Source organism: Rhinoderma darwinii, chromosome 2 (genome assembly GCF_050947455.1).
Source record: "Rhinoderma darwinii isolate aRhiDar2 chromosome 2, aRhiDar2.hap1, whole genome shotgun sequence".
NCBI classification, from domain to species: Eukaryota; Metazoa; Chordata; class Amphibia; order Anura; family Rhinodermatidae; genus Rhinoderma; species Rhinoderma darwinii.
Genome location: NC_134688.1, coordinates 251,818,099 through 251,834,758, shown reverse-complemented (window position 1 = coordinate 251,834,758; position 16,660 = coordinate 251,818,099). Strand labels below are relative to the sequence as shown.

The following is a 16,660-nucleotide window of genomic DNA, read 5'->3' as shown; positions in this document are numbered from 1 at the left end:
ATGGACAGTTTGGTCACTCACTTCTCCTGTAGCGGAATCCCCGGCCACAGAGTCGGGGATTCCGCTTCAGAAGTGAGTGACGTCGCTGTGTCCATATATGGACAGTGTAGTCACTCACTTCTCCTGTAGCGGAATCCCCAATCCCCGGCCGGGGATTGGGGATTCCGACTCCTACTGGGAGCAAAAAAAGACCCTCCTCCTCCTCACATGCACTCTGCACTGTGAGGAGGAGAGAGAGCGCGAGCGACGAAATACATGGCCATCACTCGGGACACATTCCGGTGATGGCCGTGTATTACCCGGCCCCATAGACTTCTATGGGGGCCGGGTAAATGGCCGAAAATAGGGCATGTCCCATTTTTTGATGGCCAGGTTTCCCGGGCCGTCAAAAAATCGGTCGTGTCAATAGCCCCATTAGGGGTCTATTGTTCCTACTGCAGCCGCTTGACGCCCAATTTATGAACGGCCGTCACCCGGCCGGGAAACCCTGTCGTGTGAATAAGGGCTAATAGTTTGGGTCGTCAGTGCCTATCAGTCTTTCCTTTACTTTTACTACTTTTTGGATCCACTCCTGTTTGGCTAAATAAAAACTGCATTTGCGATTCCAGCCTAAATGCATCAACGATTAAACTTTAGATAAAAAGTACATCAATTGTGCATAGTTCTTAGAACGTTTTTTCACGTCGGGGCTTCAATTTCCAGAGAGCATGTGCGCCTGTCAGAGCTCCGCAGTCCAGCGGCGAGGAATCTAGCGGGCTCACTAGTATGAGGGTTCTAGGTCTCTATAGCCCGTCACGCAATGTATCACGTACACAGAACAGTGGCTGCCCCACAACCCGGAGCTGCAGCCGGTTCTCCCAAGCAATGACGCATTCTGTAACTCCACCTGTTTGTGCTTTTACACCCGATTTCAATGACATCCACTTTAATACTCCGCCCCGGGTGCGGTCCCTTTAAGGCTGTCTCAGCCCTCGGGCGTCATCACGTGATTGGTTCTTTGTCCACACATTCGGGCGAGGAAAGCAGTTCCGCAATAAAGCGAAGGCTGAATGAGAAAACAAAAGGAGAGAAGTAGCGCCCCGTGAAGGGCGTGGCGCCAGATGAGGAGAAAGGGGAGTGACGACGCATTTTGAGAGAGGTAAAAGGAAACGCCCATTGGACGTCCGCACATTAGACACACGTTACCGTCACTGTCTGCCCGGTAAATAATACCTAGCGCAGCCAACCAGAGCCGCCCAATATCACAGCTGTTACTCTGTCAGGAATGGCATCTGGTGTAACCGCTCACAGAATTGCTCTGACACAAACCCCGCCTATGTGACAGATTATTCTCGATGACAGATTCACTTCGTTGTACGGGGACCAGCTGCAATGAATATAGTGCCACACTGCCATTGTTAGATAGGTATTTAGAAGAGGACTTCCATTTTAGTGAAGCAAATAGTACATAACTTAATAACCAGAATAAAATGTGCTTAGTCCTAGTACAATTCTAGAGTAACAGAAGCCATTAAAAACACTAATTACAATATTCTGAGGTAAATTATTGTACAAGCTGTGGTAAACTCTAGAAATGCTGAACTGTTCTGTGCCAAACAGTCATTTCAGAAAATTCACTTACTAGTATGGGAAAATAAATTAATTCATTTACTACAGCTTTCTGAGGAAGCCACGTGGTCTGCCAATTATTATAAATAATAGCCGACCTTTGTGACTACTTGGAAAAAGTCAAGTTGGCGGTACATAAGGTGGCACAATGCTTTCCTAGTGCAGCTGCCACTTTGTTTGTTTGTTTGTGGGTCGGACCTCTGCAACGTTTCGGTCCTCCAGGACATTTTCCACAAGGTATCTCTGTTATGTATGTACAGTGTGACCAGCTATGTGGCGGGAGAGCGGCTCACGTACATACGTAACACAGATACCTCTTAAAGGGTACCTGTCCCCAGAATTTCATCTATTGAACTTTACTTATCCCTCACTGGCCGCTGCTATGAAAAGTTCATTGCCGTTATCTCCTATCCTAAACGCCTCCTCCGACTAAATAACGGTCTGCAAATATTTTGCGCCTTTTATCGTAATAATCCGGTGTCCCTTTGTGCGCAAACGCCAGAAGAGGACATCAATCCACAAGCGTGTGATTTTGCGTGCTGGGGGATGGTGAGGAGCTGTCAATCAAAAGTAAGGAGGCGGGGTAAACCCGGAAAGACTTGAGGAATGACTCTTATGGCTGATTCAGACGAACGTTGCGTTTTTGCGCGCGCAAAAACCACTTGATAGCTCCGTGTGTCATCCGTGTATGATGCGCGGCTGCGTGATTTTCGCGCAGCCGCCATCATAGAGATGAGTCTAGTCGACGTCTCACTGTCCAGGGTGCTGAAAGAGTTAACTGATCGGCAGTCACTCTTTCAGCACCCTCGACAGTGAATGGCGAACACAATATCGAGAAACCTGTTAAAAAAAAAAAGAAAAAGTTCGTACTTACCGAGAACTTCCCTCCCGGCCGTTGCCTTGGTGACGCGTCCTTGGTGACGCGCCTCTCGACATCGGGCCCCACCTCCCTGGATGACGCAGCAGTCCATGTGACCGCTGCAGCCTGTGCTTGGCCTGTGATTAGCTGGAGCTGTCACTTGGACTGAATTGTCATCCCGGAGGTCAGACTGGAGGAAGAAGCCGGGAGTTCTCGGTAAGTCAGAACTTCTTTTTTTTTTTACACGTTCAAGTATATTGGGATCGGAAGTCACTGTCCAGGGTGCTGAAACAGTTTAACGCTTTCAGCACCCTGGACAGTGACTATCTCCTGACGTCGTGTAACGGAAATTTTTTTGCCGTGTTCGGCCAAAACTAGTTTGGTTGGCCGGGTTCGCTCATCTCAAAGACACTCCGTTTGGATGTTTGGAAACCGAAAAGCACGTGGTGCTTTTCTGTTTACATTCATCCTTTTGACAGCTGGTGCGCGAAACAGTCGGTTCGCACGGAAGTGCTTCCGTTCGACCTGCGTGGTTTTCACGCACCCATTGACTTCAATGGGTGCGTGATGCGCGAAATACACGGAGATATTGAGCATGTCGCGCTTTTTGCGCAGCGGACAAACGCTGCGCAAAAAGCACGGACTGTCTGTACTGCCCCATAGACTTGTATTGGTCTGTGCGTGGCGCGTGAAAACCACGCGACCCGCACGGACCCAATACACGTTCGTGTGAATCTCCCCTTAGGCTGGGTTCACACGAGCATGTTGCGTCCGTAATGGACGGAACGTATTTCGGCCGGAAGACCCGGACCGAACACTGCAGGGAGCCGGGCTCCTAGCATCATAGTTATGTACGACACTAGGAGTCCCTGCCTTGCTGCGGGACAACTGTCCCATACTGTAATCATGTTTTCAGTACGAGACAGTAGTTCCACCGAGAGGATAAATATATAAACATATATAAAAATGTATAATAAAGCATGGACAACACTGAATTGCGTTGATTTTTGAGTATTGTGTAATTATTTGTACTTGGTCGCAGTGTTGACATGTCATACTCCACACGTGACCATGGCAGCCAATCACTGGCCGAATCGGTGACGTGCCATATATACTGACCCCACCACTAGTGGCTGCTTATGCTTTGTTCATATTGCCATTGGAGGCTCTGTTGGTAGTTCAGTCACACTTGATGGCAAGAGAAGCGCTAGTTTTGCCGTCAGGATGGGACTAAAACAGACCCCATTGTAAGTCCTAATACAGTCCAGGACATGGATATGTGTGCACAATGCCCCCATTGTACATAGCTGGGTCTTATACATACTATTTATACTTTGATTTTGTATTGGAGACGGAGTGCATGGAGACATGAAACGTTTTGGTATGGCAGCATGGCCCCAACATATCTGTATGTTTTTGATCAGAGATGGTAAGCTCTAGTTTAGCAAGAACTGATGAATAACACTAATAATAGTGAATGCATTTTGCTTCCAGTTCTTTTCAGCATGGATTTCTCCTCTCATCATATTCGACTCCTGCAGCAGTTGGATGAACAGAGAAAGAAAGACCTGTTTTGTGACTGTCACATCATGGTAGAAGGCCAGATGTTCAAGGCTCATAGAAATATCCTGTTTGTCAGCAGTGGATACTTCAAAATGCTGCTGTCCCAAAGCTGCAAGGACGTAAGCAAGCCGACAACCGCCACCTTTGATGTTTTTTCTGCTGACACGTTCACTGCCATACTAGATTTTGTGTATTCTGGTAAATTACCCCTGTCTGGGCAGAATGTCATTGAAGTGATGTCAGCAGCTAGTTATTTACAAATGACTGACGTCATCAGCGTATGCAAGATGTTTATCAAATCATCTCTGGACATCAGTGAAAAGGATGTATACTCTAGCACGTCAACCAGAGACAAAAGGCATCTCCCAGGTCGCCATGGTGTTTGCAATGTGAGCTGGGGAATAGGCAGCTATCCATCAAATGAGACACAGGATGAGATTTCTGAATGCATAAAAAATGAGCATTACTGGAATTCATATAGTAGCCAAACTAGGTCTAATGGGCCACACTGTAATGAAATGGACAAGGCTGTAGCAACTACAGTCCTAGATAGACAGGATATCCCCCAGCTGCCCAGTTCAACTTGCTCTCCTGACAACTTGGACGGCTTTAATTCAGAAGCTAATGATACTATCTGTGACCCAGACATGTCTAATGGTAGATACCTAACTGAAGGGACTGAAGCCATTTTGAATTACTCAACAGTGAGTCATCACAAAGAAAGAAGGAGATCGTCATATAAAAAACGAGCAACCAGAGCTGACCAGATCTATGCCACAATGCCAACTGTTATGGGTGATAAAGGAGGCTGGGAAGGAGGTGAGCTTGGGTACAGACAGTGACCGTTACTCAATTATTTCCACTTTGTTTGGTTAAAGAACTTCAGGCAACAATTAAAATCAGAAATGTGTGCCCCACCTTTACCCGCATCACCCAATACCCTCGTTCATCAGGGAAAAATTAAAGTGCAACGGTCAACAGATTGAGTCCTTGATGTTAGGCATTTATTAGATGCCCTAAGGCTGGGTTCACACGACCATGTTCGGTCCGTAATGGACGGAACGTATTTCGGCCGCAAGTCCCGGACCGAACACAGTGCAGGGAGCCGGGCTCCTAGCATCATAGTTATGTACGACGCTAGGAGTCCCTGCCTCGCTGCCGGACAACTGTCCTGTAATGAAAAGATGAATACAGTACGGGACAGTTGTCCGGCAGCGAGGCAAGGACTCCTAGCGTCGTACATAACTATGATGCTAGGAGCCCGGCTCCCTGCAGTGTGTTCGGTCCGGGACTTGCGGCCGAAATACGTTCCGTCCTTTACGGACCGAACATGCTCGCGTGAATCCAGCCTGATAAAGGCCCCCAGGTCTGCCATCTTTGTACCCTGGCAGGGCTTAATAGGAGATTGTCAGAAACACGATATAATGCAATACATTAGAATTGCAGTATTCCGTGCAAGCAATTCAACTATCGCAATTTCAAATCCCCCACGGGGACTAATCGCAAGTTAAAAAAAATAAATCAAATAAAGTTTTGTTTTTTTATGTACAAAAAAATGTCAAAGTTAAAAAAGATACCTTTTCCTATTTCTCCCCTAAAGCAATGTAAAAAAATAAACATAAGTGGTATCGCTACGTCCGTAAAAGTCAGAACTATTAAATTATAACATTTAAACCGCATGATGAATGCCGTAAAAACAAATATGTGAATGCCAGAATCGCTGTTTTTTGGTCACCTCATGTCCCACAAAAAATGAAAACAAGCGATCAAAAAGTCTAGTGTACCCTAAAATAGTACCAATAAAAACGACTGCTCATGCCGCAAAAAATAAGTAAAAAATAAATAACCCTCACCGTATAATCGAGGGAAAACGTAATAAAAAGTCATGACCAAAACTATTTTTTATTTTTTTTAACAATTCGTTTTTTTTTGTAACCGTAGTAAAACATAAAAAAATGATATAAATTTGATATTGCCGTAATCATATTGACCTACATAATAAAGTTGTCGTTTTTACAGCACAGTGAAGGCCGTAAAAACGAAACCCCCCCAAAAAAAATAAAAAAATATGGCTTTTAAAAGGTGGGGAGGAAAAAGCGAAAATTAAAATTAAAAAAATGGCTGTGGCGGGAAGGGGTTAATATTGAAAAATAAACATATACTAATCCTGTAGGAGATCCAATGTCTGCTGCTCAAACTCATAGCTGTCTGAAAACAATACTGTTGTGTTGATGTGTTTTCCACATTGACCTACAGAGCTGTTGGATGACGAGGTCAGTATTGACAATGTCTCGATTTGCAGCATTCGCAGACCGTCACCTTTATAGAAGATGTAATCGAAGCATTATACACTTCCCATTAAAATCAGTGGCCTCACTATGATGCTGCTAGTTTAGATCTATAGACCCACAGTCGTGCTGGGATTTGGCCCATAATACAGATGGAAAAACACACCCCTATTACACATGTGAGAAACTGGCCTAACTTTTAAAAGAAAAAATATATATTTTTGGCCAGATATCTTATCCATTTTAGACGAGACTAGAAACAATGGGTTTGGATCCAGCACAGAAGATTTGATAAAATGGAAGAAAAATTTCCGAGTTTAATGGGCCAGTACGTTTGGCAAGTTAAAATCAGGAATGAGGAGCACAGCGTGACATCCTGATAGTGTAAGGAAAAAAGTGATAGTGGTAAATGAAAAGCCTACGCGTTTCAGACGCTGCGAGCGTCCTTAATCATGGCTGAAGCCATGCTGAAGCCATGATTAAGGACGCTCGCAGCGTCTGAAACGCGTAGGCTTTTCATTTACCACTATCACTTTTTTCCTTACACTATCAGGATGTCACGCTGTGCTCCTCATTCCTGATTTTAACTTGCCAAACGTACTGGCCCATTAAACGCGGAAATTTTTCTTCCATTTTATCAAATCTTCTGTGCTGGACCCAAACCCATTGTTTCTAGTCTCGTCTATCTACTGTGTGCCGACACGAGGATCCGTGCACGATCATCCCGAAAAACCACATTTGCAACGAAGGTGAGCTGGAGGTGTTTCTCTTTCTACATCTTATCCATTTTCATATTTTCCTTACAGATGTTATACCAAGCATGCGTTTCAAATGCCCGTTCTGTTCACACATGGTTAAGAGAAAGGCAGATCTGAAGCGCCATTTGCGATGCCATACAGGGGAGCGTCCGTACCCTTGCAAGACTTGTGGGAAAAGGTTTACCAGACTGGAGCATGTCCGCAATCATTTCCGAACGGTATGTTTTTTTCAGTTAGCATGAATTATTGCAGAATATCAAAAAGATGACAGTAGAACTAGTACAAAGTTTTATAGGTACAATGTATTAATCCTTATTGCCGGCTTTGAAGGTTTTAAAATCTTATAAAGTTATTAACCATTTGAGTTAACTAATACACAGGTTCACACACAACTGTCATAGCACATTGTGGTCATTTACCATCGGATATATATTTTATTTTTTATAAACGGAGCTTGAAACTGCCCTTGATTTAAAGCTGCATTGAGTGACTGGTATCACCAGAGTAAGCAGGTCACAGTTCTTCTTCGCAAACGCTACATAAATGCTGAGAAACAAAATAATCCTCTAATGTGGCTCCATGTGCAGATGGTTGCATTTGGCTACATGCATCTACTCTTTTCATTGTCAATTGCCATCTTATAACTGGTTTCTGGTGTGCTAAAGGGGATGAAACATAAGCTGGTTGTCTACCTTCTATCAATAGATCCTTAAAAACTGATTTAGGCCCTGTTCACACACAGTTTTTTTGCAGATAGAAAAATCTGCCACAAAATTCCTTCAGGAATTTTGAGTCAGATTTTGACCTGCCTGCAAATTCTTGCTGCGACTTTTGCTGCGTTTTTTTACCTGCAACCATTGAGCACCGTGGGCAAAAAAAGCAGCAAAAAATGCTTTCTCTGCCTCCCATTGATTTCAATGGGAGCTCAAAGGCGGAACTGCGGCAAGAAAGAGCATGCCGCTTTTTTTTTTTTACCACGAGAGGCTAACAAAAACTGGCTGGAGGCCATGTCTGGTAATTCTCCCAACGCTCTGGTGAAGGAACTGCGGAAATAAGTGACGGCACAGCGTGATCTCGCGAGATCACACTGTGCGGTGACTAAAGCTGGACATGATTGAAGAGAAGTGTATGACGCCGATTGGTCAGCGTCATACACTTTTCTTTACAACGCCCACTTGGTTAAAGTAAAAAAAAAAACGTTCAGTTGGGCTTTTACTAAAAATTTGCATAAGTGTTAAAATGCTCATAACTTTGTCACTAATAAACGTTTTTTTTTAAAAAAAAAACAACAGTAGTTATCTACAACTATTAGATTAGGTAGGAGATAGGGAAGTATGAAACTGGTGACCGAGCCTGTTTAAAGAGGATCTGTCACTAGTTTAGTAATGCCCAAACTCCTAGATAATCTAATAGATGCAGTCACACTGATCATGCTATGGAAAATTGTGTCCCAAAAAGTTTATTATTTTAGAAGTTATGAGCATTTTTCTAAATATGCAAATGAGGCTATACTAGACAAGTGGCTATACTAGGCAAGTGTCCAAAGCCATATATCCGGCTTTGGACAACCTACAACAGTGGTTCTGGTGACCTATGAAAAACTAGATTCTAATTTTTCATATGGCACCAGTATCGCAGTTCTAGCTGTGAAACAAGCGGAGGTATGACCAGTTGAAAACACAGGCGAGAATAGAAGCTGTATACTATATGATCACTGTGTGTTGGTGGGCTGGAAAGAGAAAAACTGCATGATGCGGATTTGACAGCGTTATACAGAAAATATTACACTGCCCAGAGAGAAAAGAAAAAGAGTATCCTTCCATTTGGCAAGTATAGCCAATATTAATCAATAAACTTTTTTTTTTTTTTTTTTTTAATCACACTGTAGTTATCAGCATCCTAGCGCCTATTAGATTAGTTAGGAGATTAATAAACTAGTGACAGATCCTCTTTAATCAAAACGCTGCTCTGTGTACAGTTCTATGTTTGTGACCCCTCAAATTCTCAGTAAAGTAGCTATTATTGCTGTGGAAATCAGAAGTATTTCTATAGTATTGCAAAAAAATAATGTATTTAGTGTTTTTCTCTACAATTGCAAAACAGACTATAATTAGGGCATTTAATGCTTTGAAGCACATTTGACATTTTCTTTTATTGACAGATTCACGAGGCTGGGAAACTTATATGCAGAAGGTGCAAGCGTCCAGTGACAGATGAATCAGGCCAGGTGGTCCAGGAGGGGACGAGGCGATTTCGGTTGTGTAGTGAATGTGTGACGGAAGTCGGAGTCAACAGTTTTTCTATGGAGTTAGATGAATATGATGACCACCCTATAATCTCGTCAGGTGATGAGGAGAAAGAGCCACCTTGGACTTTCCATGGAGAAAGAAGCTTGTCTGAACCATATATTGTAGATGATGCCTCTTCTGACATGATCATACATGAAGTTGTGGATAGTGATGAGGATATCAAACCACTTGTATGTTAGCAAGGATGAATTCTTCAGCCATGAAACATTCCAGTTTTCCCATCAATGGCTATGGACAGATATTACCAATTAGTACTTTTATTAGAATGAATATATATTTTATTCTATGTAAATAGTTTTTATTTTAGAGTTAGACCCCATGCACACGAACGTGCTTTTGCGGCCGCAATTCCCCCAAAAATCCACGGGAGAATTGCGGCCCCATTCATTTCTATGGGGCCATGCACACGACCATAGTTTTTACGGTCTGTGCATGGCCCGGGAGCCCGCACCGCAGAAAGAACGGACCAGTCTTATTAGGGAATGTTCACACGAGGGCGTCCGTAACGGCTGAAATTACGGGGATGTTTCAGCCTGAAAACATCCCCGTAATATCAGCCGTAACGGCATCTGCAGGCGCTTGAACGCCGCGTCAATTACGGGCGTAATTGGCGCTGCTATTCATTGGAGTCAATGAATAACGGCTCCAATTACGGCCAAAGAAGTGACAGGTCACTTCTTTGACGCGGGCGTCTATTTACGCGCCGTCTTTTGACAGCGGCGCGTAAATTACGCCTCGTGTGAACAGACAAACGTCTGCCCATTGCTTTCAATGGGCAGATGTTTGTCAGCGCTATTGAGGCGCTATTTTCGGACGTAATTCGGGGCAAAAACGCCCGAATTACGTCCGTAAATAGGCCGTGTGAACATACCCTTACAGCCGTCTTCTGCGGTCCGGGCTCATTTAAAATAATGGCCGTGCCCATGTGCATGTCCCGCGATTTGCGGGTGGCTCGCAGCTGACAGTCCGCAGCCGGCTGACCCGAAAATCACGGCCATGCACATGGCTACGGTCGTGTGCATGAGGCCTTATACTCATACAAGTCTGCTTGTAAAAGCGGTTGTTTTCTTAGTCTGTGCTTTTTGGGAGGGTAAATTTACAAGACTGACTTAATTTGCATCGGAGTCTAGTGCTTCTGTATGGATCAATACGTCCATATTTTGTGGTTTTTGGTCTTCTACGGTAATTTGCACTAAGATCTCATATTGTAAGCACAAGTCTGTTCACCTATTACCAGTTTAGAAGAACAGAGGAGGATTATGAGAACATACAGTGAACAATCACCCATTTAGTAATGGGTTTAAAAAGGTTTCCTTGTAACAAACACTTCTTCGATGCCATATTAAAGTATTATTTAGCTGGTAGAGGGAATTCCTGATCAAATCCTCCATGAATAGAGGGTATGTGCACATAGGGAGTATATACGCTGCTTAAAAGTACGCAGCGTATTCGACCTAGAACCCGCAGGGAATTCCGGACTAAAAACTGCACTAAATTGTCGTGCAGATTTCCAGCTGGAATCTCTGTTGCGGAAAACAGAGTAGAAAAAGAAAAAGCAAATTCTTACCTCACTTAAGTTGCCATAGTGACGCATCCCTCTGTTCTCCATGCAGCTCAGCCTCATATGATGAAGCTGCAGCCCATGTGACCACTACAGTATGTGATTGGCTGCAGCAGTCACATGGGATGAAACGAGCTGCACGTAGAACAGGGGGACGCGTCAGAGGCCCAAGGGGATAAGTATAGACTTTTTTCAATTAAATTTAAACAAGAAAAGTTCTGTTTTTTTCCTGATTTGCGGAATCACTGCTTTTCTGCAGCAAAAAGCAGAACATTTCTGTTTGTTGCAGGTTTTTACCTCCTCTGGAATTCAATGGGCAAAAACCGCAACAAAAGTGCAAGAATTCAATTTATGAATGGATTCTTGGCTGATTTTTTTCCACAGCCAGTGGGTGAGATATGTTCAAATCTCATCCACTTTCCTTCTACTGTAATACACTGCGGATTTTCCGCAATGAAATCTGTGAGCATGCACTAAAAGGGTTTTCTTGGAAAGTAATATTTTTTTTAGGAATCTTTCCGTTATCAAAGACGTCATACTGAGGCTCCCCACTTGGGTCTCGTGTCTATAAGCCAAAGGGAGAGCTAGTAAGAGCAGCTCCCATTCTGGTGGATTTAACACAGCCATGTATTAATACGTTACCTCTGTAGTGGCTGCATCCCTGGCGATGACAGCTGTTTGCCGGCGATTAGAAAAGCCGGACCTGTGGCAATGAGATGAACGGGGAAACTAAGTTTTGAGAAATGGCTTGTTCAGTTGAATCACCTCAGGATCCATGTAAAGCAAATATGTGCTCATCCTCAATCTGCATTGTAATAAAAGTTACCACCACACAGTATAATATATATACATAGTCATGTGACTACATAATTACTGACCGGCACATGCGCATATACAGTCTACTCTACACACTGGTCACAGCATGTGGGTAGCAGCAAGAGGGGTGGAGTCGGTGTGGTGATATACAGGTATTTTTTTTTTAAAGAGGACCTATAACACCTATGGGCACAGTTTATACAAGAGAAGACATAGTCCACAACATCTTTAGGCAGCGTGGGCCACCAGTAGTGACGAGAAACAAAGTCCTGAGTATTTACGGACACCAGAGTGTCCAGCCAACTTGGAATTGTTAGGAAAACACCTGCTCCTTTAAGGTCCCTAGCTTTTGTGCAGTTCTTCCGTTGCCTTGAGCCTATCTCTTTTCCCTGACCGTCTGCCAATCAGCTGTGGGGTTGTATTTATGCCTGTCTTTTCCACCTGTCCTTTGCTTGTGAATTTCCTCCTTTGGTTTCTGATCAAGCTTCTGACATCACCTGCACTTCTGATTCTGGACCTCGTGTACACTGACCTTGGCTTGTGTCCCATTTTACTCTATGCTTACCGATATTGATTATCCGCTCCCAACCGGTTTTGACCTTTTGCTATTCCTGTTATCCGCTTGCCTTCTGTTTTGAACTTTGTTTCCCTCTGGCTGTCTGGTTTCCAGCTCAAGTTTGCCTGCATTGCTCTTCTCGTCCCTGACTGCACTCTGCTAAGACAGCCTGGGTTCTGAGCAGCAAAGTCTATCCCACCTTGCGGTCGGCTCTGGCGAACACCTCAGGGTAGCCTTAGACGCTGTTGATCAAAGTGGTTGCGGATTTGGGGTTGCGGTTTACGTGCTTGCTCTCTCCCGCCAGACTCCAGCAGCCTTGATTTAATCGCTAACATTACAGGAATTATGACCCCAGAGGAGTATTTGTTTTCTGTCAGCAGGACGAACAAAAATGTTTCCAGGAAGAATGTCTTTAATCTGCAGAGAGTTAACATAAAAAAAATTATCAATGATATGTTGAGGGTCCTCCTCTGAATCATCTGTTTCAAATGATCGTGACAGGGCATTGGCCTTTATATTTTTATCAGCAGGATGGAAGTAGGAACTGGAATCTGACAAAGAACAGTGACCAACGGTCCCCAATAGAGTAGTTGCGTTCTGCAGGAGAGAAGAGATTAGAAAAGCCACAAGATAATATCTTACCCTTGGAGTTTCTTTGAAAAATAAGTGCTCCAGCACCAATGGAAGAAGCATCATCCTCCAACAAGAACTGCCGAGACACATCAGGATGGTGAAGAACGGAAGCTGAATTGAAGGCTCTCTTTGAGGATGATGACTGCCAACTCTGCCTCAGCGGTATAGAGCTTAGCGTTCACTCTCTTCTTGGTGAGAGCTGAGATTGGAGCAGTACAAGACGAGAAATTTGGGATTAATTGACAGTAGAAATTTGCGAAACCAAGAAATTTCTGTATGGCACGGAGACCTTGAGGACATGGCCACTCTAAGACGGACTTCCCTTTCTCCGGATCCACCTGGATCTGAGATTATATAGCCCAGATGCTTCCGATGCGTCGTTAGAGCTGATGAGTAAATCAAGATGTCGTCTAGATGTACCACCACACAGACATACCGTAGATCCCAGAAGATGTTGTTTACGTTCTTGAAAGTGATTTATTTTAAACCACGATAGTTGATACATGGTCAGAGAGATCCATCCTTTTTTCCTACGAAGAAGAATCTGGCTGTGGCTGGAAAAGTAGACATCCTGATAAACCCCCTATCGAGGTTCTTCTTGACATATGCTGACATTGCCTGGGTTTCAGGCAAGAAGAGAGGATAAACAAGCCATGAGGAGTTGAAGCTTCAGGGAGCAATTCAGCTGGACAATAGTAGGAACGATGGGGAGGAAGGACCTCAGACTCCTTCCTGCTGAAGACATCTGTAAAACAGGCATACTGTGGAGGCAGTCCAGAGAGTGACTGAGGCGTCGGGGACAGGACAGGACGAACCTGAGGCAGGCAGCGGTGAAAACATCTGGTACCCATTTGGCCTAATCTCTCTGGAATTCCAGTCAAGGACAGGAGCGTGTTGGCGAAGCTATGGCAGTCCCAGGAGGATTGGGGTAATAGCTTTTGGCAGGACATAAAAAACTATTTGTTCTGAGTGAAGAACTCCCACTTGCAACTTCAGAGGTTTGGTGATGGAAAGAATTGGATCAGGTAGAGGTTGACCATTCACAGAACCGACCGCCAGAGGTTTCTCCAGAGGAATTGTGGGCAAGTGGAGACGGCCTGCTAAGGCCTGTTGGATGAAATTAGCAGCTGCTCCAGAATACAGATAAGCAGGAATAGAGTGCAATTCTTCACCAGTGGAGATTGTCACAGGAATGTATAGCTTTGTAGAGAAATTTGCAGCTGGCATCGATCCACTTAGGGTAGTCTCTCCTACCAACACTAGGTGCTGGAGTTTCCCGGCTTCTGGGGGCATTGACGCACAAAATGACCCTTATAGTCACAGTACAGACATAATCCTGCTGAACGTCTGTGCTGCCACTCCTGGTCAGACAGCCTGAGTCTGTCCACCTGCATTGGCTCTTCAGGGACAACAACCGAAGGTTGTAGCTGTGGTCTCTGGAACCTAGGCGCTAGTCTGTAGGACCTTTTTTCGCTACAAACTTCCTGGGCGCATTCTTGGAACCTCATGTCTATCTGTGTAGCCAGAAGAATTAGGGCATCCAAGGAAGATCTCGGGCCGCCAGCTCATCTTTTATTTGAGGAGCTAATCCTTGCCAGAAGGTTGCCACCAAGGCCTCATTATTCCAGGCAAGCTCTGCTGCCCAAGTACGGAACTGGATAGCGTATTCTCCTACCATCGACTCCCCTTAGCCAAGAGTTAGAAGTGAAGACGTTCGGCCCGGTTCTTCAAACATAGTGCGAAAATTTTACAGGAATAACTATAGATTAGAAGATTCCGGACCCTCACGTTCCCAGATAGGGTTCGCCCATGCCACAGCTTTGCCAGAGTGGAGGGAGACAATAAAGGCAATCTTGGTAAGATCAGAGGGGAAGAGCTGTGCGTGGAACTGGAAGTGGATCTTGCACTGGTTGGCCCCTATAGGTTGTTGCATCTCCAATGTAACGAAGTGGAAGTGGCAACAAAATTCCGGACCCAGAACTGAATAGAGTGCTGGAGGGCAGTGGAGTAGGTGGGGCAGGAACAGAAGCAAGATCCAAGCATGTGGCAATAGTATTGACTGCTAGCAGAAGCTGATCCTAGCGTGCACGGAGATCTCTCATATCTGCTTGCATTGCTTGGACCGACGTCTTGAATTGACCAGCAGGTTCCATGGCCTGAGCAAATTGTCATGGCTATGGGGTATGTGGACCCACTGGGCCGCTCCGCCGTAGTGGAGTAGAAGCTGATCAAACAAAATTTCAATGACAGTCACTACAGTGAAAGTACCTGGGTTGCTGGCTTATGCCGGATAATCAGAAGCACGCTGGTGTTGGACTAATCGGAAGCTGGCTTCTGCCAGACTATTGGAAACGAGTCGTCTCAGACAATGGACTTAAACACAGAAGTTGTCTCGGACAATGAACTTGAACACAGAAGTTGTCTCGGACAATGGTCTTGAACACAGAAGTTGTCTTGGACAATGGACACAGATATTGGATACAGGATATGGCTAATGAACCATTTGAATGACAAACACTGGGAAAACACAATAATATTGCTCAGGCAAAGTGGAAGTGGGCAAGGTTCCTTTTAAAGTCCCGGGTATGCAGGGATTGGCTTGGGGTGAATTTCCTGGTGTACGCGCTGGCCCTTTAAGACTGGTGACATGCTCGCGCACCATACAGGCAACAGCAGGAGGTGAGAGCATGAGGAGAGAGCAGTGTGTGCCAGCGTCTCAGTGGGAGGCGACCCTGACCCGGATCCTGAGGATTGCGACTACCGGTAAGTGGGATAAGCCGGCGGTCAGCGACCACGGGCATAACATGCCCCCACATTATACACTCAAATACCAGCAAAACCCCAAACACACCTACTACTAAGCAAAATCTGCGCTCCAAAAGCCAAATGGTGCTCCCTCCTTTCTGAACCCTACAGCGTGCACAAACATCAGTTTACGTCCACATATATATCATTACTGTACCAGGGAGAACATGCTTAACAGTTTATGAGGTATTTGTCTTCAGTGGCACAAACTGGGCACAACATATTGTGCACTAAAATGGCATATCAGCGGAAAACTTCAATTTTTACTTTGCACCATCCGCTGCACATTAATTCCTTCTTGATAAATGCAATGAGGGGTGTAGTTTCCAAAATGGGGTCACTTCTTGGGAGTTTGTTGTACTATTTGACGGCCAATGCTGCATAAATCTCCATAATAACTTCATATGCGCATGGTGCTTTTACACTCCTGAACCCTGTCGTATGTCTGGGCAAGCAAGGAAAAATGGCATAATAAATAGGGAGCTGTCTTTTCATAGTGGCACAAGCTGGGCACCACATATTGGGCACAAATGACAATCTGTAGAAAAAAATATATATTTTTACTTTGCACCATCAACTGTGCATTAATTTCTAATAATAAAACAACTGTGGTGACAAAACCCCTTAAAAAATGCCTTGAGAGGTGTAGTTTCCACAATGGCGTCACTTCTGGCGTGTTTCTTTCACTATTTGGCCAATGCTGTGAAAAATCACCAAAATAGGACTCAAACGGGCATGGTGCTTTTTCACTTCTGAGCCCTGTCATATGTCTAAGCTCTGGTACCTCAGGGGCTTTGCAAATGTGGCATTGCGCTCGAACAGCAATCTAGCAAAATCTGAGCTCAAAATGCAAAATGGCGCTCTTTCTTTCTGAGCCCTGCCATGTGCCCAAACAGCAGTTTAC

General features: G+C 44.6%; 1 protein-coding gene across 2 annotated transcripts; it reads left to right on the top strand.

Moving 5' to 3' along the window:
• Positions 1–895: 895 nt before the first annotated feature.
• Positions 896–9,774, top strand: LOC142742902 (zinc finger and BTB domain-containing protein 8A.2-like). Of its 2 annotated transcripts, none has more exons than XM_075853122.1 (4): positions 896–1,138; positions 3,962–4,849; positions 7,125–7,294; positions 9,238–9,774. In XM_075853122.1, exons 2-4 carry the CDS (start codon positions 3,973–3,975, stop codon positions 9,562–9,564), a joined length of 1,374 nt encoding a protein of 457 aa, XP_075709237.1. In that variant the 5' UTR covers positions 896–1,138; positions 3,962–3,972; the 3' UTR covers positions 9,565–9,774. The 2 variants fall into 2 exon arrangements, with proteins under 2 accessions (XP_075709237.1, XP_075709238.1); XM_075853123.1 differs by lacking the exon at positions 896–1,138 and adding an exon at positions 1,176–1,405.
• The last annotated feature ends 6,886 nt before the right edge of the window (positions 9,775–16,660 follow it).